A 23,795-nucleotide genomic window follows, 5' to 3' on the forward strand; every position below is an offset into this window, starting at 1 on the left:
CTAATCTTATTTTGCGGTGCATTTGTTGATGTGGCGACTCGACCCGAATGGATCGAAGTCTCTGTGCTTCAGTGTCATCCCTGGATCGGTATGCTGACACACACACTACTCGAGGATTTATAACAGAGGTAAATCACATGTATAAAGTAATGTAAATACTATTACCTCAATCCAAATAACCGAAGTAACAACAAGGTTGTGGAGTCCCAACAACACCAACGGCAAAGCTGAGTGTAGACATCATAACCCTAACGTATCACTTACTCGTCGTATGAATCCTGCAACATGAGACGTTGCAGCCATGTAGGTCAGTACATTGAATGTACTGGCAATTTCACACCATAAGATAAAAATGAGAATATCTATCTCTATATGCATATTTGGCTGGTGGAGGCTCTATGTTTATTTTTTGCATAAAGCTAATTTTTTCCTACAACAAAGGAATAGATTTTATTTACTACCAAGTTTATGCCATTATTGAGAAGGTTCCCCCAACTCAATCCCAAAATTCCCAACTAATAATAATAACCCAACAAATTCATTAAGTAAAGTGATGAGATCAACCAATAATTCAAATACCAGATACTCAAAATGTCCATAACCGGGAACACGACTAATCATGATTAGTTTGTACACTCTGCAGAGGTTTGCGCACTTTTCCCCACAAGAGTCGATCTCCTCCGTTGAATTCCTCGCACTACCTGATGTTTGAGAACCGGATGATCGAGACACAGTCTTTCTGAAGCATTAACTCTTTACTTTGGGTAGACAGTTACACCTACTTTCCCCTACATCTGCTAGTCTACCACTGAAAGAGGTCACACAGCTTACTCAACTATGCCGGAGCCCATAATGGCTTGTGGCTGCACATGAAAGTTTCTAGCATGAATAATCTTATGATCCCTTTGAGCCTGGGTGGCATTCCATAGGGTGATCACACGGGTACTCCGGGATCCCCTTGGGCAAGCATTGGGTTCTCCAGGTGCCCGGGCAAGCCACTGGGTTCTCCAGGGTGCCCCAACCATTCCACCCAGAGTTGTGTTAATGTTGCCACCTTAAGTTAACCCATAATTATAATATCTCTCTCATCTTTCATGAATCACACATACCGATCCCCGTCTATGAGCATGGCTAAGCAATATGAGCATAACGTAAATCCCCGGGGTGAATCAAACAGGTAATAGGTTCCTACCTCATCAACTACATGGTAATACCCACATGTTCCCAATCCTACTCATGCAATCTTTGAGGGTGTATCTAATGCAGGTAAAACTGGGTATAGGAAGAATATGATCAAAGTGTGAACTTGCCTTTTACTGTTGATGAAGATTCTTCGCACTCATAACTCCTGATAGTTCTACTTGTCACACTCCGTTCAATCTATCGTAAGCAATCAATTATAACCACACATAAGCAATCACTCAAAGATCCAAAAGAACGAAGAAAATACTTCAGAAAACTTCAAAAATCATCACATAAAACTTTTAGACAGAAAAATATTTTTTAACAGCAGCAAAATTGTGTGATTTTGATCTTAATAGAAGGCACATGTCAAGATCTTTGATTTGCAAAAAGAATCGAGTAAATCAGAGTTATAAAACTCAAGTTATAGCCAAAACAAGTTTGAATTCAAATCTGATCTAATTCAAATTTTAAAATTACAAAAAGTTGATTTAGTAAGTTCTCTAGATAGTTGAGATCATAACGAAGAAGTGCGCGTTGGTTTCGTTGGATTTGGATAAACGGTGTAAAAGTTGTGATCATTTGAAAACCAGGGGCTAATCTATAAAAGAAAAACTAACAAATAGGTCCCTGGCAGAAACTAAAAGAAAAAGAATAAATCTAACGGACAAACGTTCGCTATAGAACCTAATCTAATGAATACGTTCGCTACAGAACCTTAACCAACGAACGTTCACTAAATAAAAACGAAACAAAAAACAGAACGATCTCGATCATTGGATCCAGATCCAACGGCGAGGGAGGGCGGCGATTACCGCGGCGGTGGCGGGGTCCGGCGAGACGGCGGTGGCGGTGACTTGGATCGGGGACGGCGGCTCCTGGGTCGTCGACTTCAGGTGGAGACGGCGGCGAGTGCGGCGCGGGGCGGCGGAGCAGACGAGGCGGCGGCGGCGCGAGGCGAGGGCTACGTCAGTGGCGTGCGGCGGCTCCGGCGAAGTCCGACGGCGGCGGCTGCGGTGGCTTGTTGCTGCTGGTGGTTCGAGGAGAAAACGAGGCGGGGCGGCGGCTTATAAAGGCGGGGAGGGGCGACGCAGCTTGGAGGAGGGGGCAAGAGAGGCGGCGGCGAGGGCGAGTCCGGCTCGGAAACGGCGGCGCGGCGGCGGCGAACTCCTGAGGGAGTCCCGATCGGGGACGGGGCGAGCGCGCGGCTGGCTGGGCTTGGCCTGGCCCGGTTGGCCGGGCCGGCCCAGTTCGGCGAGGAGAGTTTTCTTTTTTTTTACTGACAACAAAATAAAATAAAACACAAATAATAAAAATGATATATAGGCATATTATATATCAAAAATTTCAAAAAATATTTTCTAAAACATGAACATATTTTCAGCGGCAAACAAATTCCACAAAATTTTAAATAAAGCAAACAGTGCTACTGGTTCATTTAAATATCAAATAAAAATACCAAAATAATTTCAAATTTATTTCTCTCCATTTTTCTATTGTAGGGAATAATTTTACCTATTTTCCATATATTTTATTTTTGGAGAAAAATAATTTGAATAAGAACCAAATAACTCCAAATGGGTTTCAAAATAACTTCAAAGGGACTTTCAATTTGATTCTTTGAAACTTCCAGCTCTCTTTCTTAGCATTTGAAGAAGTCATTTTATCTTCTCTCATTAAACTCATTGAGTTGCATAAAGTTTTCGAATTTAAAATAGTTCCAAATGGAATTCAAACATTTTCAAAACCCTTTTCATTTATTAAATGGAAGAAGTCATATCATCTTCACTCCAGGGTTTTGTGATGAAATGAATTTGAATTCATGGAGATCATAAATGCAAGGTGAAAGTTTGGGAAAGTCCTTTTATTCCCTCTCATTTAACTTTCAAAAAGTTTCAAATTTCACACAAGCAACCACACCACAATCAAACAATCAATCAAAACTATTTATTTAATATAACATTCCAAAATTTAGAATTTTGGGATGTTACAGTTTAGATGTTACTATTTATTTTACTTTTACTTATCTTTTATATCTATCTCTATTAGATCTCACTCTTGCAAGTGATCGTGAAGGGATTGACAACCCTTTTTCGCGTTGAGTGCAAGTGTTTGTTAGTTTGTGCAGGTGAATATATTGGGGACTTGTTTGTGCCTGCTACTGGATCGATACCTTGGTTCTTAACTAAGAGAAATACTTATGCTACTTTGCTGCATCACCCTTTCCTCTTCAATGGAAAAATCAATGCAAGCTCAAGAAGTAGCAGGGTGTCCCGATCTGATAGTCTTGGCTAGATGGTAATTAGGACACAAGGGACACAGTGTTAGCCAACTTTGGGCCTTCTCAAAGAGGTAAAACCCTACATCCTGCTTTGTTGTATTGATTGTGAATGGGGTACAAAGTACAGGTGATCTAGCACGAGATTGGATGTGAATATGTCAAGACCCTGGCACCTCGATTTATATAAACACCGGGGGTACCTAGGGTTTACATAATGTCGGTTGTATCTAAAGGGCAATCATGCCAAGAACTATCTCTATGTCTTGGAGCTTACGTCAAGTCTTCATACCATTCCTTCCCGATGTTCCGGCCCCAGACAAACGAGCCCACCGATGATAAACTTAGGGGGTCCTCGGCCCTACCCATAGGTCGGGCAATCGATGACCCGAGCACCCCCTAATCTAGGACTCTGTCACAGTAACTTGCTCAAACCGCACCTTCTAGGGACATGCTCTTCTGAGTTTGCCAAGGTCTCTTAGTCAGCAGTCAAATGGTGCTCCGAGTTCGGCGCTCAGTCGGAATCTTACCATCGAGGAGGCAGTCAGTTTCCAAAAGGAAACCCTGAAGATTACAACCCACAACTATGTATGGCACAGACAAAGGCCTAGGCCCATGAAGATTACAACCCACAAGACAACCAAGCGAGGGGTGCTTCCACTAGCTAAAGTGCCTATAGTCGCATGACATTCCTTTTAGTCTAATGAAGCTCTCCGATCGGTCACTAGCATGACCAGTAACAGCCGACCTTCTATAGTCGTCTAAGGGAGGGGTCGCCCACAATCTCCATGAAGCATTGAAGGCAGCCGTTCGGTGAATATCTAGTTTTTTTAGGGAACGGTGAATATCTACGGTCATTACTACTCAGTTAAGGCCATGAAACAGTCGGTCGTGTCTAACCGTTACTGCTACTATCAATATCACCCTGTCATGACACCTCTTCTAGCATACTCTATATAAGAGCATCTCCACTCGCGCCCCCAACAGGCCCCCAGGTCGAGTTTTTTCGCGCCGGCGCCGTGAAAAAGACCCAGCCTCACCCCAGAACGCCCAAATCCACCGACTCGGCCCATTTTGGCCCGGCGATCCCAGGCCTAACTCAGCGCACTGGGGGCGCTTGGGGGCTCCGGCGGAAGGAAAACCCGCGCCTGGGCCACCACTGTCAGGTGAAAAAACGTCTTGCACAGACTCCCCCCTCCCGCGCGCACGCCTTCCGCCGCCGTGCCGATCCGGCACCACCTACCTACCCACCGCCGTTAGAAAGGCCATTCCCCCGCCGGAAAAAAGAGGGTTCGGCGCGGCACCCTCCACCCCGCTCCTGCGCGAGCTTTCCGGCGCTCCGGCCACGCAAGGTGGGGTTACCGGCGGCTACGCGCCTACCACGTCCGCCAGGTGTTCGGCGATTTGTCTGCTCGGCGATGGACTCGGACGACGAGGAGGCGTCCGCGGCGCTACTGGAGGAGGAAGCTGATGCCGATGCCCAGGACGAAGAGCATCTCATGGAAGCATCGACTGCATGCATTGAAAAATGGAAAAAACTGTCCATTTGCTTGGCAGGGGATGTACAAAGGCGGTTGTAGTGTGGTACTTGAGGCAGCGGCCACACAGGACCTTTGGATTTGGCACTCCTTCTTTGGTATGCCAGGAACTCACAATGACATCAACGTACTGCAGTGCTCGAATGTCTTTGCTAAGCTTGTTGAAGGTCATGCTCCTCTGGTGAACTTCAAGCTCAATGGACGCCACTATAATAGGGGATACTACCTAGCAGATGGCATCTATCCGATATGGTCCACATTTGTGGAGACTATCTCAAACCATGTGCCAGGAGGCAAGAACTCCTACTTTGCCAAGTGTTAGGAGGCTTGCAGGAAGGATGTCAAACGGGGATTTGGTGTGCTCCAATCTTGATTTGCTCTTGTCTGGTACCCCGCTCAGACCTGGTCGAAAGATCAAATGTGGAAGGTCATGACTTGCTGTGTCATCTTGCACAACATGATCATTGAGGGCGAGTAGGAAGAGCCAGTGTTTGACACCGAACCATATTTTAGGCAGGGTCCTCTTGCCCAAGTTGATCATCAGCTACCGGCAACCTGGACTGCCTTTCTCAATATGCGTCAGGAGATCCGAGACCCATAGGTGCATTAACAACTGCAGCACGATCTGGTGGAGCACCTATGGAGGCTCAAGGGCAATGCCTAGCTCGACGTGTGATGAAATATGAGTTAATATTTGTTGAACTATTTGATTTGTATTGATTTGTTGAACTATTTGATTTTATATTGATTTTCTGTGATGAACTATGTGATAGCTTCCGTTGAATTTGTGCCGAAGCACGCCGAATATGGGCCGAAATTGATCCAATTTGCGCCGACGGTGGACCGAAACCGAAATAGGCACCTGGGGGGCGATCTTGGGGGCGGCTAGGAAACCGACCGGCCCCATGCCGATTTTTCCGCCGCGCGGGGCTATTTCAAGCCCCTGGGTGGGTGGGGGGGGGCGAACAAGTGAAGATGCTCTTAGCAAGGAGAAGGATGCGCTGAAGGTTATCTCTCTTGTAAACTTACATGCAAAGGCAAAAACACCACACACAGGAGAAGGGCCAAACGTGTATAAACCCTTATGCATACTCTCATCTATACCTTTCAATGGACACGACGTTCCTCCATATACAAACAACACGGTGGTCATACTACCAGTAATACATGTGACCACGCAAATCATCGTATGGTTGAATAGTTGTGATATAGGGTACAGCTGAGCCAGGGCCCGTAAACAGATTTCCGCTTGTCCATCCCATAGTCGAACTAGTAGTTATAAGATATCACAAAAATATACTCTAGAAGAGAGAATATAGACAACAATAGGCGACAATATTTAACAATCATCTCACTGGTAACATTTCATCCAGACGGAGAAACTCGAGTGAAACTTGCGTGTTTCAGCACAACAAACAGGCCAACATGTTACACTTGTCCAACTTGTGTTGTTGGTATCCTGTAGGCGGAGACCAAAACAGGTCGTTTGCACAACAATATAGACATCATCCTTCATGCTTAGCAATTAGCAATGGTGGGGAGGTCGTCGTCCTTTTCAATTGCAAGATTAGTGCGTCAAGATCACGTGAGGCGTGATTTTATCCAGTAAATCGTTGTTGGTTTCTCCCTGTTACCAAAATGGTAGCTGCTTCTACAATCGCACGACTCTGCTTTCTAGATCTTCTGGACACTGTATCCAGCTTCTTCAGTATTCAAGCTGTCGTTCCAGCTCTGAAACTCCGACCCTCCGAACTGTACTTCCTTAATGCCCAGATGACTGCAGAGAACCAAACAAACCCGAATAAGATTGATTGTTCTTGCATATATGAATACCGTAATAAAAACTTGACAAAGTGCAGAAAAATGCGAAGGTAGCAGTGTCATTCTAGCATTGTACCACCCGGGGAACTAGCAGTCAGGCAGATTCATTTTAACATATGAAGTCAAACAAGAACTAGACACGTACTTGCCATTATTCAGACAAACCAATCATGAGTGACATGTTGGTAAAGAAACAAATCAATTAATATACATTCCTTTCAGGTGGTCTATGTCAGGGCCGTGCTCGAGGGCACGCGACACCAGAGGCAGGAGACCGCCCCTTTTGCTTGGTTCGAGGGTGGCATGGCAGACACGGATACTACACGGACACCAGTTTACCCCGGTTCGGTCCGCATGATGCGTAAAACCCTACTCCTACTTGTTTGGTTTCTTTGGTGGATGGAGGTCACAAAGTTGTGGAGTGGTGCTGCTTGTCCCGGGAAGGAAAAGGCAGATTCTAAGCTTATGTCTAATTGCCTAAAATGGTGTCCCTTTATACGGTAGCCTGGGCCTTCTTTTATAGGGTAAGGGTCACCACAGTTGCTAAGAGCATCTCCAGCCGTTTGGCCCCCCAGCGCACCCGGCGAAGGGCTTTGGGCGTTTGCGCCGGCGGTTTTTTCGGCCTGGGGGAATCAAGTTTCCAGCCGCGCCCCCAGGTTTCAGCCCCCAAACGCACAAAAATTAAAAGTTCTCTTTCCCGCTACCAAAAAACGACACAAGTTCAGCGATCATCATGCCACAGGTCGGCAATCAAACATAGCCAAAGTCCGGCAATCAAAAGGGGGCTAACCATAGACATGGAACTCAAATGGCTGGCTCCTCTGCCGTAGGGCTGGGAGAGGTCGGCGTCAGCGTCGGTGTTGTGGGCACAACTTCAGTGCTCGGCGTTGGCGTAGGCGTGGGCGTGGGTGTGGGCGTAGGGGCAGTGGTCGCCGCCGGTCCCGGCATCTAGTTCAAGATGAGGCCGCGCTCCGCCAGGTACCATGCCTTCACCTGCTCGTCCATCGTCAACATGTCTGCTCCCATCAGGAACGCCAGGTCGGTGTTACTCTTCTTAGCGGCGACGTTGGTCCTGAGAAGGTCGAGCTTGACGTCCTCCTTCGTCATCAACGTTGACCACCTCGCCTCGGATTTCTCCTCCCTCTTGGCGGCGTTGCTCTTGGCGTCGGCGATGCATTGTTCTATCGATGATTGCAGCCGTTCGGCAGCGGGTGCCACGTCCCTCGCCCCCTTGGCTCTTTTGTTGCCATCAGGACGCCCTTCTGCCGCCGCCAAGGCAGGCGCGTCCGGGTTGTAGACACCGTCCTTGGCCTTGGCGAGGCCGAGTCGACACTCTGTCCATTTCTCGCATGACTCGATCCTGGTTCGAACATCCGAACCATCTGCACAGTCGAAGAACAAGTGTCGGCGAAGTACACGGCGAAGAGCTGGGCCGGCGAGCGATGGACATACATGACGCTCGAAGTTGGCGCCGCTTTCCGGGCGAGCCATGACCTCCTCTTGAATACCATGCCACTTGTTGCAGGCCTGCTGGATGGTCGCCAAATGGTTCGCCATGGCCTTCTCGCTGCGATCCATGTGGATGCTGGCGAAGTCGGGGTCGACCAACTTGCGCTCTTCGAATGCCGTCTTGATCCTTCTCCAGTAGGTGTCGGCGTTCTGATTCGCGCCGGTGATCGGGTCGATGCTGATAGTCTTCCATGCTTCGGCGAGGCACTCGTCTTCCTTTGGCGTCCACTTGACGCGAGGCTCGCACGGCCTGGCGTTGGACGGTCGCTTCTTCTTTCTCCCTTTGGCCGCTGGCTCGGCCTGGCGTTGGACGGTCGCTTCTTCTTTCTCCCTTTGGCCGCTGGCTCGGCCGGCTCTTCCTCCTCCACCTCCTCCTCGGCATCGTCGTGCTCGATGTCCATGTCGACGGCGGTGTCTAGTGTTTCGAACCCGGGGCACGAAGTGGCGGCGACTGAGCCGTTCGTGATGATCTCGTCCATGTTGGCTTCTGTGCTGTTGAACTGCGGCGCCGAGCCATGTGTGAAGGGTAGGGCCCCACGGCACAGAGTCGGAGCAGGCGAGCCTGAGCACGTCGGCGGCGAGTAGCTGTACTGGGTGTTGAGGCCGGCGGTGAATGTGGGGAAGGGCGTGCGCGGGTCGGGGTTGAAGACCGGGGGGAGGACGTGCGCGGCGCCACGCCATGCGGGAAGGTGATGTTGGGGTTGAAGCCGCCAAGCGCGTCGCCGTCGACGTACCCAGGCGAGGGCGCGTACCCCCACAGTGGAGGCGAGAAGTTGGCCGGCGATGCGACGCTTTGCTGGCTCCCCCACGCGCCTTGTGGGCACTGGCCGGCCTGTTGAGGTGGAAGGTTCGCCGTCCCCGCGCGAGACGCCTCCTCCTGCTCCGCCGCCGCGTCCCTGGCCTTCTTCAAGTTGAGCCTGTTCCGCCGATCGATGGTGACCGCCGCCCGGCGATCAACGTCGGCCTTCCACTTGGCGTTCGTCAAGCCCGGGGGCCTTGGCATCAGCGCCCTCGGCTTCCTCTGCTTTGGCTGCACGGAATCGGTGGCTAGGCGAGGGGGCGCATACTTCTTCGGCGGCATGGCGGGCGGATCTGGGGAGAATGGCGGGAGCGGCAGGGAAGAAGGGGGGGCGGTAATGGGAAAATGGAGGGAAAGGGGCAAAACGGCGTGAAATACGGCCGGTGTCGCCGACAGCGCGGGCCCACACGCCTTTTCGCTTCAACCGGTGCCCCCAGGCACCACCCGGTGCGCTGGGTTCCGCTTGGGTTCGCCGGTTGTAATTTTGACCCAAACCGGCAAAAAACAAGGATCTGGGGGCGCGGCTAGGCCATTTTTTCGGCGTCGGCGGTAAAAAAGGCACCCTAGGGGGCCTGTTTGGGGGGCGGCTGGAGATGCTCTAAGAATGGTGCACCTAGACGTACACCATGGCATCTGCCACCTACCTACCGCATTAAATGCGGGGGCAAGTGTCTTCTCTTTCTGGCTCCAGGAATGAACGCCTGTCCCATCGCTGCCGCTAAGCGTAACTATCCCCTATTAACATGCCACGCACCGTAACAAGTGCCTTGTCTGTGGTAAAGGAGCCGGGTGCGCGATGCGTCACGACACTTACAGGGCGGACGCCCTTAGCGCGCCACGCGACAGTAAAGGTCTGCGGCCTACGCAGCCGCTGGGCCAAGCTACTGCAGCGTCGAGGGGATGTCCCTGTGTCGGGCCGGGCTTGGCCCATGGTGGATCGGACGCTTGTTCCCGAGGAACGATTCCTTCGCAGGAGCCCACGCCTCTGGCGCTCTAGGAGGGGGGGGGCAGAGAGGGGCTTCGAGCAAGCCCTACCACGCTAATGTCTTGGCGACCTCCTGGCGAGGAGGCCACTGTCCCCCGAGCGCTAGAAGGTCTCCGGGTACCCAGTATCCATGACACCGACAATAGCCCCCAGGCTTGGGCCTGGCGTGCGTTCTCCTCGTAGCCATGGCTAGGTCCTGTCAGTGCGTGGCGGGGACACATGGGAGGGATGGCTCTTTGTATAGTAGTGCCGAATTGACCGCTCGGGGGATCCCCAGTAGGGATGGGCCTGCTCTGCGCGTGGGCGAAGTGACAGGGGCCACCAAAGTCTTGAGGGGCGCAGAAATCGAATCCTTTGCGCGCTGCGCTTCGGATTTGAGACGCACATGCCTCCATGCACCGTCAAATCGATGCAGCACCGCTTCGATCATCGCGTGGAGCGCAAAGCATCGTGATGTCTTCGGCATTAAAACCCATCACTTAGTGATGCGACGGGACATCGCTTGGGTCTGCATGGGGAAGCCAAAAGGTTGATTAATGGCATTAATCGCTGGTGGGCGAGCTTCGCGGGGCTCTGAACAGCACCGTCCTGCGCCTCGACGGCGAGGTCGTGGAGCTACGAGGGCGCTTGGAGTGCGAACACGCTCGTCTGGACGCTCGTCGGGAGGAGGCGGAGCAGCTTTTCGACCGCCACTACGTCGACCACAACGCCCAGGCGGGGGCCCTGTGCAACATCTACCTCTAGATCAACGACGGGATGGCCACCATCAGGCTCCATCCGTTCGTGTCGTATGGGGCGTTCGACGGACGCAAACTGAACCACTTGACCGCCTTCTTCCGCCAACTGGCCGTGGAGCTCGCCGGCCTGCGGCTCCGAACGGAGATCGCCGTGGGTGCAGAGGGCGAGCAAGCGGCCAGTGCAGTGGCCGCGCGCGCCCTCGCCGGAGTCCACCACCATGATCCCCACTTCCCTGTGGAGGTGGTGCTTGAAGAGCTCGACATCGAGAAGCGAAGGAGGGCAGAGCAAGCGGTGGCGCTGTACGTTGAGGCGGTGGTGCGCCTGGAGAAGGAGAATGACTTCAGCGACGCCTGAAGGCTCTCCTGGTCGACCGCCGATGGCCTTCCTCCTCCCCACTCTCCTTTTTCTTCTTCTTTGCTTAGTTGTCCCTTTTGCCTGCAGGGCAAGAACTGGCACAGGGTGTCGTAGTTTATGAAAGCAATGCAGTATTCCGTAGGCATTGCGTCTTTTGCAGCTCACCAAGGGTTTGTCTCGGTCGGCTATGTTAATTATATGCTAATTTCCTGTTTGTTCTGTTTGTGTTGCGATTTTCGAGCGTTCCCCATTTTGTTAGCGTTTCTAGGCAGGTCTCAAGTACTAGTATGCTCGTCGTAGGGCATCAGGGCTAGCCCGACGAGCGTCTACGGGATATAGTGTTCCTCGAGTTCCGCTGCCATTTCCGGAAAGGAGTGCCTTGCCGCAAACAGTCTTTGGGAGGACCGAGCCTTTGCGGGAACCTTACTTCTGTAGAGCGTCCCTTCACGCATAGGTTACGCCAAACCGTAAACCCCCAGCCCAAAGGGAGGACACTTAGCGCAAACGTATATATAAAAAATTTAACTACGGGCACTTAGATGTAGCCGAGAGGGAGCGTTGTGCTGGCCTGATCTCCCCCCAAGTTCCTTCTATTCGGTTGTGCGTTGTATGCGTGTCAACCCTGGCCGAATCGGTTCACGAGTTATGAAGTATACCATCCAGGCACTTGCGTACTCGACGTGCGGGAGCGACCCGTGCGAACGCCGTTCTTCAAAACAATAGGTCTAGGACTTTATGGTGGTAGCTAAGCACCATGGTAGTCCCAAGCTCGTGGACAGATTCGATCATGATTCTCACGCATACAGCGCGGTAAGTGAAAAAAAATCCAATTTGGACAACTTAAATTTTATTTATCATACACGGGATCTGCACCCGGATACATGAGATCTGCACCCGGTATTTACATGCGTGTTAACAGAGTGGATCTGAAAACACTTGCGCCTATAAGGGTATAACTTGTGAAGATGGTACTTCTAGAGGTGCTCTATGTTCCACGAGTTCCGTACAAGGATCCCATCTTCGGTCTCTAGACGGACTGAGCCTGGCCTGGTGACCTGAACTACCCGGATAGGCCTTCCCACTTTGGTGACAGCTTGTTGTTCCCTTCCCAGACTGAATCCAGCAAAGGACAAGGTCACCTTCCTCAAGCTCCCGGGGATGGACATGGTGACTGTGACAGCGCAGTAGTCCTTGCTGATAGCGCGCAGCGTGAACAGCGGCCCAGGTACGGACCTCCTCAAGCAAGTTGACATCATCATGTCTTCCTTGCTCTTGGTCGGCTTCATCGTAAGCTTGCACCCAAGAAGAGCCGTAAGTGAGTTCCGTGGGGAGTACAGCTTCAGCACCGTAGGCGAGGGCGAAGGGAGTTTCTCATGTAGCTCGGTTTGGCGCGGAGCAACCAAAGAACTGCAGGTACTTCATCAATCCATCGTCTACCGCATTTCTTCAGCCTATCAAAAGTTTGGTCTGGAGACCGTGCAACACTTCAACGTTGGCCCACTCTGCTTGACCGTTGCTTCTCGAGTGAGACACGGATACGTAGCAGATTTGAGTGCCAAGCTGTTCATAGTATGTTGTGAACGCACCACTTGTGAACTGGGTGCCATTGTCGGTGATGATGTGCTTGGGCACACCACAACAGCAGACCAATCCCCTCAAAAACTTGATTGCAGATTGACCAGTGACCTTTCGAACAGGTTTCACTTCCGGCCATTTCGTGAACTTGTCGATGGCGACGTACAAGTACTCGAAGCCCCCGGTGGCCCGGGGGAAGGGCCCGAGAATATCCAGCCCCCAGACCATGAAGGGCCATGAAAGGGATGGTTTGGAGTGCCTGCGCCGGTTGATGAATGCTTTTGGAGTGGAACTGGCAAGCTTCGCACCAGTTCAATGGCATCACTTATGGCGGTGGGCCAGTAGAATCCTTGTCAGAACGCCTTGCCTACCAACGCACGGGACCCGATGTGGGTACCATACATTCCTTCATGAATGTCTACCAGTAGCTTTCTTCCTTCTCCGCAGGATATGCATCGAAGCTTCACCCCGTTTGGCAGTCTTAGATAGAGGTCCCCATCTATCAAGACGTACATCTTGGCTTGGTGGGCAACTTTTTCTGCTTCGATGCGATTACCCGAGAGTTCATCTTCTTGAAGACAACAGACAAGGTTCGCGGCCCATGTCGAGGCTCGCGGTTCGACTGCTAGTACTTCGTTCTTGACAGGGACGGTCTTCCCAGGATCACTCGACGGAAGCTCTCCCGGGAAGGCCTTGCCTTCCTTGCTTGGGCAGGCCTTGCGTTGTGTTGGAGTGATTGTGGGCTGTGTGAGTTTTGGACGAAGATGCCTGGGGTAATGCGTGCCTTCTGGGCTGCCCATTTGGATAGCTCATCAGCAATGTAATTTTGAGCACGCGAGATGTGCTTCATCTCCAAGCCGTCAAACTGGCGTTCCATCTTTCTTACTTCATCGACGTACGCCTGCATCTAGGGCAGTTGTAGTCTTTGATGACCTGATTGATAACAAGTTGATAGTCGCCCTTGACGATCAACTTTTTGATTCCCAGTCCCGCAGCGATGCGGAGTCCGAGAAGCAACCCTTCATACTCTGTTGTGTTGTTTGTGGCCTTATCCCAAGTGTACAGTATTTGGATGACGTCCTGGAGGTGTTCTCCGGACAGGGAGACGAGTAACACTCCAGGCCCCGTGCCTCCGAGTGAAAAAGAGTTGTCGAAGTACATCGTCCAGTGGTCTGGGTCCTCTTTCCCAGGAAGGGAGGTTACTTCTTCTTCGTCCGAGGGCATCGGAGCCCATTCTGCGACAAATTCCGCCAACGCCCTGCTCTTGATGGTATGCATGCTAACGAAGGAGAGGTCAAATCGTGACAGCTGAAGAGCCCACTCCACGATGCGGCCGGTGACGTCCCAGTTGCGGAGGATGCGCTCGAGTGCATACGAGGTGACCACAATGATCTGGTGTGCTTGCAAGTAGTGCCTGAGCTTCCGGGAAGCAATGAGTACTGCCAAGAGGATTTTTTGTACTTCCGGGTAGCGCGCCCTAGCCTCGCGAAGGATGGCACTGACGAAATATACCGGTCGCTGCATGAGTTTCTTCCCGGCAGGCCCCTTCGGCTGGCTTTGGGCACTTGCTGATGATGATTCTGGTTCGTCGGGGTTTGTTTCCCCCATTCCGAGATCTTCCTCTCTCGCTCCGCCACTAGTGCCGCCCTCACTACCTGGCTTGGCCTGTGGTGGATCGGAGAACGATTCCTTCGCGGCCCGCACCTCGGGCGTTCCGGCGCGAGAGGCGGGGGGGGGGGGGGGGGGGGGAGTCAAGGGATGTGCAAGAGGGAATCCCTCTTGATGACTTGCCATGCTGGTGTCATGGCGATCTCCTGGCGAGGGGGCCACTGTCCCCCGCGCGCCGGAAGGTCTACACCGACAATCTACGACATTTTCTTCCAAAGGCAATTCAGCATAACGCTCACATAGATCGCTTGCAGGCAGTCAAGCACACAATAACCGAAGACCAGAATGTCCTTAAAATTTACTGCAGCTTTGAAAATTTTACAAGTTCTGCAACTAACTGAACTTCCATTTGGACGTGTTTTCCGGAGAGTGAAAATGCTACTCCTGGTAAATTTAAAACCATACAATGTCTAAGAACTTACCTACAAAGAAGGAATAGCAATTGCTTCGCTTTAGAGAAAAAAGGAAAAAAAAAATCAATTCGTTGCAGCACACCATTGTAAATGAAAGTATGGGACATAAATGATTGTGGAAAACGTCCATGAAGTCTTGCCTGACTATGCCCCAGCAAGCCTGGAGGAGCAAGCTCAACCAGGCCCTCATGACCCTGCTGCCCAAACGCGCTGACGCCCACCAGCTTCACGACTACCGGCCGATATGCTTGATACATCTGGTGGCCAAGCTCTTCGCCAAAGTCCTATCGCTGCGCCTCGCACCAAGGCTGGACAGCCTGGTTAGCCGCAATCAGAACGCGTTCATCACCGGCCGCAGCCTACACGACAACTTCATTCTTGTCAGGCAATCACTCATGATGCTTCACCAACTTGGAGCCCCTCGGATCATGCTCAAGCTCGACCTCACGCGTGCCTTCGACTCCCTATCTTGGCCGTTCCTCTTTGAGGTACTGTGCCAATACGGATTCGGAGACCGATTCCGGGAATGGCTCGCGATCCTGCTATCGATGTCTAGCACCCGTGTTCTGATCAATGGCGAGCCGGGCCCGCCGATTTGGCATCGCAACGGGCTGCGCCAAGGGAACCCGGTGTCCCCACAGCTCTTCGTGCTCGCTGTGGACACACTTGGCAGACTGATGCGTCGCGCCATTGACTCCGGCATTCTACAGCGGCTCCACCCACGCCGGCATATCCCGACGATCTCCCTGTACGCCGACGACGTCATGTTATTCTGCCATGCCACGACGGGCGATGTGGCTGCCATCAAGGGTATCCTGACCCTGTTTGGCGAGGCGAGCGGACTAGAGGTGAACTACGCCAAGAGTTCCGCCATTGTTCTCCATGGTGAACCCGCGGCGGACGTGGTACTTGCCCAGCTCGGATGCGGCGGACCTTGGCATTCCCCTAACGACGCGCCGCCCTACTGCCGCCCAGCTACAGCCATTGGTGGACTCGGTGGCCGCCAAGCTGCCCACCTGGAAGGCATGGCTCATGAATAAGGCTGGGCGCCTTGCTCTGGTCAAGTCGGTACTCAGTGCTATCCCCGTACATCAGATGCTGGCATTCGCCCCTCCAAAGAAGACCCTTAAGCAGCTAGAGAAGATTCAGAGGGGATTCCTATGGGCTGGACGTGCCATTGCCGAAGGAAGGCACTGCCATGTCAACTGGCGACACGTTTGCCGCCCCATCGAGTACGGAGGACTAGGGGTGTGAGATCTGGAGCGCGCCGGGATGTCGCTTCGGCTCCGATGGCTATGGTTCGCACGTGTGGACACGGACCATGCTTGGCAGGGGCTTGACCTCCAATTCTCATCGGAGGAGCGCGCGCTGTTCTTCGCCTCCACCACCATGACAGTTGGGAACTGCCTGTCGGCCCTGTTTTGGGATGATCGTTGAATCAACGGGCAGTCCATTCGCAAGCTCGCACCATTGCTCTACCTGTGCATCCCCAAACGGCGACGTAATTCTAGGACGGTGGCGGAAGGGCTGCTCGGGAACTCCTGGGCGCGTGACATCCACGGAGTCCTCGGCCTCCACGAGATAGACCAATACCTGATGATCTGGCAGAAGGTGTGTCATACCGTCCTATCGAACGACCCAGACCGGCTGCTATGGAGGTGGACGGCCAACGGCATCTACTCGGCGCAGTCCTGCTATGCGGTCACCTTCCACGGCTCCACGCGATGCACTTCCTGGAAGCTGACTTGGAAAAGCTGGGCGCCACCACGAGTGAAATTTTTCCACTGGTTGGTGAATCAAGATCGCTGCTGGACGGCGGAAAGGCTCGCTCGTCGCGGACTGCAGCATCACCCCAGGTGCCTCCTTTGCGACCAAGCCACAGAAACAATTCAGCACCTGCTCCTGAACTGTCCCTTCGCTCGGCAAACATGGCATGCCATCCTGTCCTGGCTGCGCCTGCTGATCCGTGCACCGGCCCATGAGACCACTGTCATGGCATGGTGGCAGAAAGCGAACTCACACGCACCGGCAACGCATCGCAAGGCCCTCAGGTCAATTGCCTTGCTTGTTCCTTGGATGCTCCGGAAGCACAGGAACGCATGCGTCTTCGACAATGCGACACCCTCGATTGATATCCTAGTAGATAAGATTAAAGACGAGGCCTGCTGCTGGGTTAGAGCCGGTGCCCAGGGGCTTAGGGTTGTTCTGCCCACATCCTGGGATGTACACTGATTGGCCAATGCTGTTGTAAACTCACCTCCTAGGAGGCTTTTTCCCCCCCCCCCCCCCCCTCTTCAATGAAATGAAACGCAAAAGCCTTTTGCGTTTTCTCGAAAAATAAATGATTGTGGACCTAAGTGGTTCACTTAAACGCGTTTCGGGTGCGCAATTCTTGAGTTCATGGGACTTAAGTGTTCCTTCACCATGAGTTTATGGACTAATGGTACCTTTTACTCAAAAAACATTGCAGTGTTCAGATTGTAAAGACCCTACACACATAACTAGGTAAGAACTAGTGCCTTCCGTTCCATTTTAATTTGTTCAACAGATGCTACACCATGATTCCAAATTAATATTTCTCAGACATGATTTTCAGGAGGCATGCAAAACAGAAAGACAGAGGGAATACACATAATGTGAAGTATATCGAAGGATCCAACTGCATCATCCTAGTGTTCAGATCCTGATGAATAAAGCCTTTAGTCCAAAACAAGTTGGGGTAGGCTAGAGCTGAAACCCATAAGAGTACATATACAACAACAATGATAAAAAGCAACAAGTGATTCCTCAAAAGAAAATGAAGTTCAAGGTTCAGAGTCTCACTCCGAATTTATGGTGGTTAATGAATTAAGCAGGATGTCCAAAAGCAATGGATCTTGAATACCAATGTCCACCCTGGGGAGATCAATAAGATCAAAGCTAAGAGTCAAGGCTGATATCAAATGCAACTACATATTGAACAAGTACAAGATGCATAATATTTTCTGTCAGATAGATCTATTTTAATTAAAGGGACTGGATATTTCTGACTCAAGCAGCCACACAAGCCTGAGAAAAAATATATTAGTATGATAAATGTCATTTAATGAAGATGTTGCACAAAGGTATAGTTTAGTGTTCAGGATTGAAATATGGAACAGTTTAGTGTTCCAGTAGATGTTGCACAAATGTACAGTATATTAGATAAATGGATAGTTCATACAATTCAGATGCTTGTCATAAGTGGAACTAGTAACAATTTCAGTCAGAGTTGGGACGTCGTACAAACTGATTTGACATACATGCAATAAGTCATAGCAGGCTTATTGCACCAACAAATTTGGTTAAAAGTCTGAGGTCGCACCAACTGATTTCTGAAAATTAAACCCAGATACAATGGTCTTTATGTTGCAAATGCTCTGTTGCATGTAATGTTATACTTTGCAAAATCTTGCTTATACAAACAACTGACAATGTCATTTAATAAAGAATGTTGTGAAGCCAGATAGAACAATCATGAAATCAGGCTGTGGAATGACAACCCTGTTCAAATTACCTGCCATAACTCACATGCCAACATGAAAAAAAAATGCAATCAACAGTTTGTAATAAGGGCTAGAGAAAGAATCCACACCAGACACGTGCTAGGTTCTCTTGAATCTCTAGATCACCAATGTTGTAAAAGGATGTTGGTGCGGCGTTTGCTGCTTCAAGAGCATCATAAGTTGGTCTTTTACAATCTAAACTCAACTGTGATAGCTGCAAAGAAACAGTAGTTTCTTACTGCAAAGTAGGAAAGTCCAATTGAAGAACTGAAATGACCACAATATCCAAGATAATAGCAGATGTTAGGTGCTATATTCTTTTTATGTCAGCCATTTCAGCAAACACCGTAGGATAGTGAAAGTGAACACTATGAATTAGCCGTGTGGTGAGCCACATAAGGTCATCTACCAGTTTCAAAATGACAAATGTCCCATAATTAGCTGATATAAAGATTCTCATACCGTAGTATCATCATAGTTGAAGTATATGAGCAAGAAAACAAACGTTTTGCTCTCTACAAACTTCAGAAGGGGCCGTACATACGGTGCAATAAGTTTACCTGCATATTCATGGAATTGCACCCACCAAGGCGTCCAAGTATATGCCATGATCGCAGAGTCTGCAAGCACAATAAAAACGAAAATTGCAACATCATGTGAATATATTAGCTGCTACATAAAGCATCACGAGTACTCTATTTTGAAGGAAAAATGAAAGAACTCACATCACAAATTAATTTCACATCTTTTGGCAATAGAGCATTGTAGAACTCAAACCATATATATGAATTGGAGAAATCAAACCTAGCACAGGCAATAAAAAACACAAATTAATTACACTAGCAAAAGATTGTGAATACATCTTGTACACATGGTGCATGTATGAGTATGGAAGAAAACAGCGCTGCTGTCTTTAGTCCAAAAAAAAGAAAAAAATACTGTTGCATCGAAAGTATTCTTCTGCTCATCTCGGGTGAACAGTAAAATCGAAAGAAAATGAAAATAAATTCAAAAAATTCTGAAATTTTTTTGTGGTAACCTTTGACAAATGTTTTCTATGCTTAAAATTTTTCAAAAAAAAAACAAAATTGATACTCCAAAAATGCCATGACTTCCAGGAATGTTCATTCCTGATAAATTTTTGCAAGCACATAGAACATTTGTCAAAGGTTACCACAAAAAAAATCAGAATTTTTTGAATTTGTTTACTATTTTTCCCGATTTTACTTCACCGGGAGCATTTGAGCTCGGGTGTAAATATTCCACGTCCTGTTGCACCTAGCACTATAGTTGTGCTCGCCTCGCTCTCCAAGGGGGGCGGCACGCGCGAACCCTAGCCGCCGCTGCCCCATCGCTCTCCTCCTCAACCACCAGCCCTGGCCGCTGCCGGATGAGGCCGACGGCCTAAGCCCGGATCGGCGGATGGCAGCGGCAAGGCGACCTCCCTTCGCGTGTGGCCCGTAGCCTTGGCCGGCGCAACCTGCTCGCGGCATGGTGGAAGAAGCCGGGGCAGCATCGGGCAATCTTGTGGCAGCCTGCTCGTCAGCGTGACAAGGAGGTCGAGTGCGGCTGACCATGGGGCGGTTCGACTCGCATGGGATCCAGGACCCGGTGCCTGGATCTGATGGTCACGACGATAGTTGTCGTGCTCGTGGGGACGATAGTAGCCAGTGCGGCGGCGGGTGCTCACTTGTAGCGCCAGAATTCGGGGCGGTGGCCTGTGGTGGCGCATCGGGTTATGGGTGGCTCGGCGCATGGCGAATCTGAGCCACAATGTCATGCTTCCTTGGTGGTGGTGGCGCTTGTCGGGCGCATGGGGTCGAAGGTCTTCGATGCGTGGTGTGGTGGTGGTAGTTTGGTGTGGCCAGCCTATGTCAGGCTCGGAATAGGGTGGCTGCCAGCAAAAGCATGGATCAATCTGTCACCTTCCTGAAGGCGTCGTCGAGGATAGTGTCACATTCCTTGTCGAATGCTTGGAACCCTCTATCCGGCTGCTTCTCAATTGGACGACGGCGGCACCATGTGTCGTGCGCCTCTTGAGGCCGTGGCTGATCTTCTTCTCAGTTGGCGTCATCTTGATATGGTCTAGAGGTACCAGAGTTTTCCGTCTGCGATCAGGATGGTGGGTGTGCATGTTTTTTTTTACAGCCAAAGGGGGGAGCCCCACCTGAAAATGATCTCATTTCAAAAGGAGACTGATCCAGTTTATAAGGGAAACTGGATCGAAAAGCTATGCAGATTGCGAGGATAACATATCGACGGTCGGGTGTGCATGGTGAAGCAATCCAGATGTGGACTCGGCTCTTCTTCATCTTTTTTTTTTTTGAGGAGCTGGACTCGGTCCTTGATGCCCTTCGATTTCGATGGCAGCACCACTGTTGATGTAGCTTCAGTCGTATATGGCTCTTGGTTCGGGTGTGGACTCGGTCACTCGTTGCCCTTCGGCTGCGCCAATAGCCTCCAGGCATCAGGGTTTGGTCTCACAGATTGGAGCTCTTAGTATACAGCTGTGGTGTTCCTATGCAACCTCTGAGGACAATGGAGAGGACGGCCCTCTGTTTCCTTCTTTTTGGTGCTCGCTGTCTCGGTGCAGCTATTCTCTTACGCTTGTTTTTTTTAAACTAGGCAAAAAATTGCTATTTTCACCAATTAAGAAGAGAGTTGCCTGGTTAATTAGAGGAAAGCCGGATGAAAACCTATATTACAAACCCCACACGGGGCACCGGTGGACAACCTGGCCACTGACAAGATCACAAGACAATCAACGACAAAACCGGATCATCGACGCCAACCGAGAGCATCATTGGCATCATCCATCACACCTGATCTCTTAGGCTTGTGAGTGCCAGTTGTAATCCCTTATCTTGTATTCTTCACACCTCTTAATGGAAAGGAAGCAAAAAGCCCATGTTTCTCGAGAACCAACCTGTGGTTGGATGGTTAGGAGGACAGTGGTACCCTGAGCCCACGAGGTATTAAAACCAAGTTTGACATTTTGGTGTCTCATAAAGGCGGAATGTTCTTTCAGTGGGAGGCTTGCTCATGTTCATACAGGTGAGTGTATGTATGTGCTTGTGAGCGTCTGTACTGTGATTCTAAAAAAAAGACTCATGTTTCTCGAATGAAGTTTACCCTCTTTCTGTGCCGGGAAGAAGAATGAGATCCAATTCAGAATAGTGCTCTTTATAAATATAAAGAGTAGGCGTAGTTGAAAGATGAAAGACATAATTACTTGTTGAAGACGACCTTCATGGGATTGGGCGAGCCGGTCTTGGCCTGCACGATCTTGTGCCGCTTCTTCTTTATCCTTTCCTCCATCTACCCGATCAAAGAAACAGACCCATCATTAGGGACAAGCCATAGAAAGGGGGGGGGATGGGGGGAGATAATCAGTTCTCACACGGGACTGGGCTTTCTTGGGGTCGTCGAAGTAATCCCCCATAATGTCCGCGATCTCGGGGTCGTGGTCATCCTCGGCGTGCTGCCCCCGCCTCGGGAGCCCCTCCTCCTGGAGCTCCTTCCACTCCTGCTCCTCCTCTTCTGTGGCCGTTGCGTGTACAGTTTCCCCTGCGCTTCGGCGGGCGACGAGGCGGGAGGAGGGCCTGAGACCAGGGAGTACGCGTGCGCGCGGAGTCGCTGTCGCGGTTGGGTGCGGTAGCGCGGAGACGTTGAGGTAGCCGCCGAGTAGGGTGGGGAGCATCCTGGTGAGGGAGGATTTGATTGCTGGCTGCTGATACCCTGCTGGTGGTACTGAGGAGATTGTGAGGCGCGTGTTCCAGCCTCTAGAACCGCCGCGCCGCCTGGACGAACGGGGCGGCACGTCGGAGGTTGCGGAACGAGGACTGGGGGAACTCGGGAGCGTACCAGTGTAGTGGATGAGGAAACGAAAGAAGAGAGACGGGCGGGGCCAATCAGAGCAGGCCAAACGGGCTGTGCTAGCTGGGCCGGCCTGGTAGCACGCAGGCACTGCCTAAACGGGCCGTGCCTGGGCCTGGAGGCTGGGCACACGAGCCGGCACCGCATGACCCTTTTATTTATTTATTTTCTTTGTCTCAAAAAAAATTATTTATTTTCTTTTTGTCTCAAAAAAAATTATTTTATTTTTTATTCCTTCGTGCCGCCGGAGCGATCGCCATCTAAAAAATTTAGGTCCCCTCGCCTTCAGGTGCCATCTTGGCACTGCGAGGTGGGGGAACCTCGGATCTTCGAGACCTCTTTGTTCTTCGTCAACGTCCAGTGATCATCATAGTTGTGTGAGAATAAGTTTCCTCTTGTTCTTTGGCGGTGCCATGAGGTTGGAGAGTTTTTTGTCCTCACGTATCCAATTGTTCGGATCTGATGAGTTTATGTTTCTGTGTCAAGCTTTTTTTGTTGGTTTGATTCTTTATGAAGGTGAAATCTTTCATCGGCTCAATGGTGAAGATATAGTGATTCGACGACACGAACTTCTAGGGAAACTTCTAGAAAATAATCAACGCTCACACGGGACTGGGCTTTCTTGGGGTCGTCGAAGTAATCCCCCATAATGTCCGTGATCTCGGGGTTGTGGTCGTGGTCATCCTCGACGTGCTGCCCCCGCCTCGGGAGTCCCTCCTCATGGAGCTCGTTCCACTCCTGCTCCTCCTCTTCTGTGCCCGTTGCGTGTACAGTTTCCCCTGCGCTTCGGCGGGCGACGAGGCGGGAGGAGGGCCTGAGCCTGGGGAGTACGCATGCGCGCGGAGTCGCTGTCGCGGTTGGGAGTGGTAGCACAGAAACGTTGAGGTAGCCGCTGAGTAGGATGGGGAGCATCCTGGTGAGGGAGGATTTGATTGCTGGCTGCTAATACATGTTGCTGATACCCTGCTCGTGGGATGATACATCCATTTTGCATCATGTTTTCTTACTGTTATTTATAATGTTTTCATCCATAATAATGCTTTTTGGAGTAATTCTAATGCCTTTTCTCTCATAATTTGTAAGGAACACACCAAGAGGGAGAATTCCGGCAGCTAGAAACCTAGACCTGGAAAAGCTACCTTAGGCCACCTATTCTACACAACTCCAAATAAGCTGAAACTTCACGGAGATTTTTTATGGATTATTTAAGAAATATTGGAGCCAATAAACACCAGAGGGGGGCCACCAGGTGGGCACAACCCACCTGGGCACGCCAGGCCCCCCAGGCGCGCCCTGGTGGGTTGTGGCCTACTTGGCCCACCTCTGGTGCCCATCTTTTGGTATATAAGTCATTTTGACCTAGAAAAATAAGGAGAAGGCTTTCGGGATGGGGCGCCGCCGTCTCGAGGCATAACTTGGGCAGGAGCACTTTTGCCCTCCGGTGGAGCGATTGTACCGGGGAAACTTCCCTCCCGGAGGGGGAAATTATCGTCATCATCATCACAACAACTCTCCCATCTCGGGGAGGGCAATCT

General features: G+C 50.7%; 1 protein-coding gene and 1 pseudogene across 1 annotated transcript; both read right to left on the reverse strand.

Annotated features, from left to right (window-relative positions):
• Positions 1-23,795, reverse strand: part of LOC123078384 (uncharacterized) — a 90,666-nt pseudogene that overhangs the window by 49,660 nt on the left and 17,211 nt on the right.
• LOC123078386 (uncharacterized) lies at positions 6,233-22,252 on the reverse strand. Its single transcript, XM_044500878.1, has 7 exons — positions 21,785-22,252; positions 21,617-21,702; positions 19,110-19,188; positions 18,945-19,004; positions 18,474-18,598; positions 17,684-17,755; positions 6,233-6,775 (listed from the first exon to the last, which is right to left on the reverse strand). Exons 1-7 carry the CDS (start codon positions 22,082-22,084, stop codon positions 6,673-6,675), a joined length of 825 nt encoding a protein of 274 aa, XP_044356813.1. The 5' UTR covers positions 22,085-22,252; the 3' UTR covers positions 6,233-6,672.

Source organism: Triticum aestivum, chromosome 3D (assembly GCF_018294505.1).
Source record: "Triticum aestivum cultivar Chinese Spring chromosome 3D, IWGSC CS RefSeq v2.1, whole genome shotgun sequence".
In the NCBI taxonomy this organism is placed as follows: Eukaryota; Viridiplantae; Streptophyta; class Magnoliopsida; order Poales; family Poaceae; genus Triticum; species Triticum aestivum.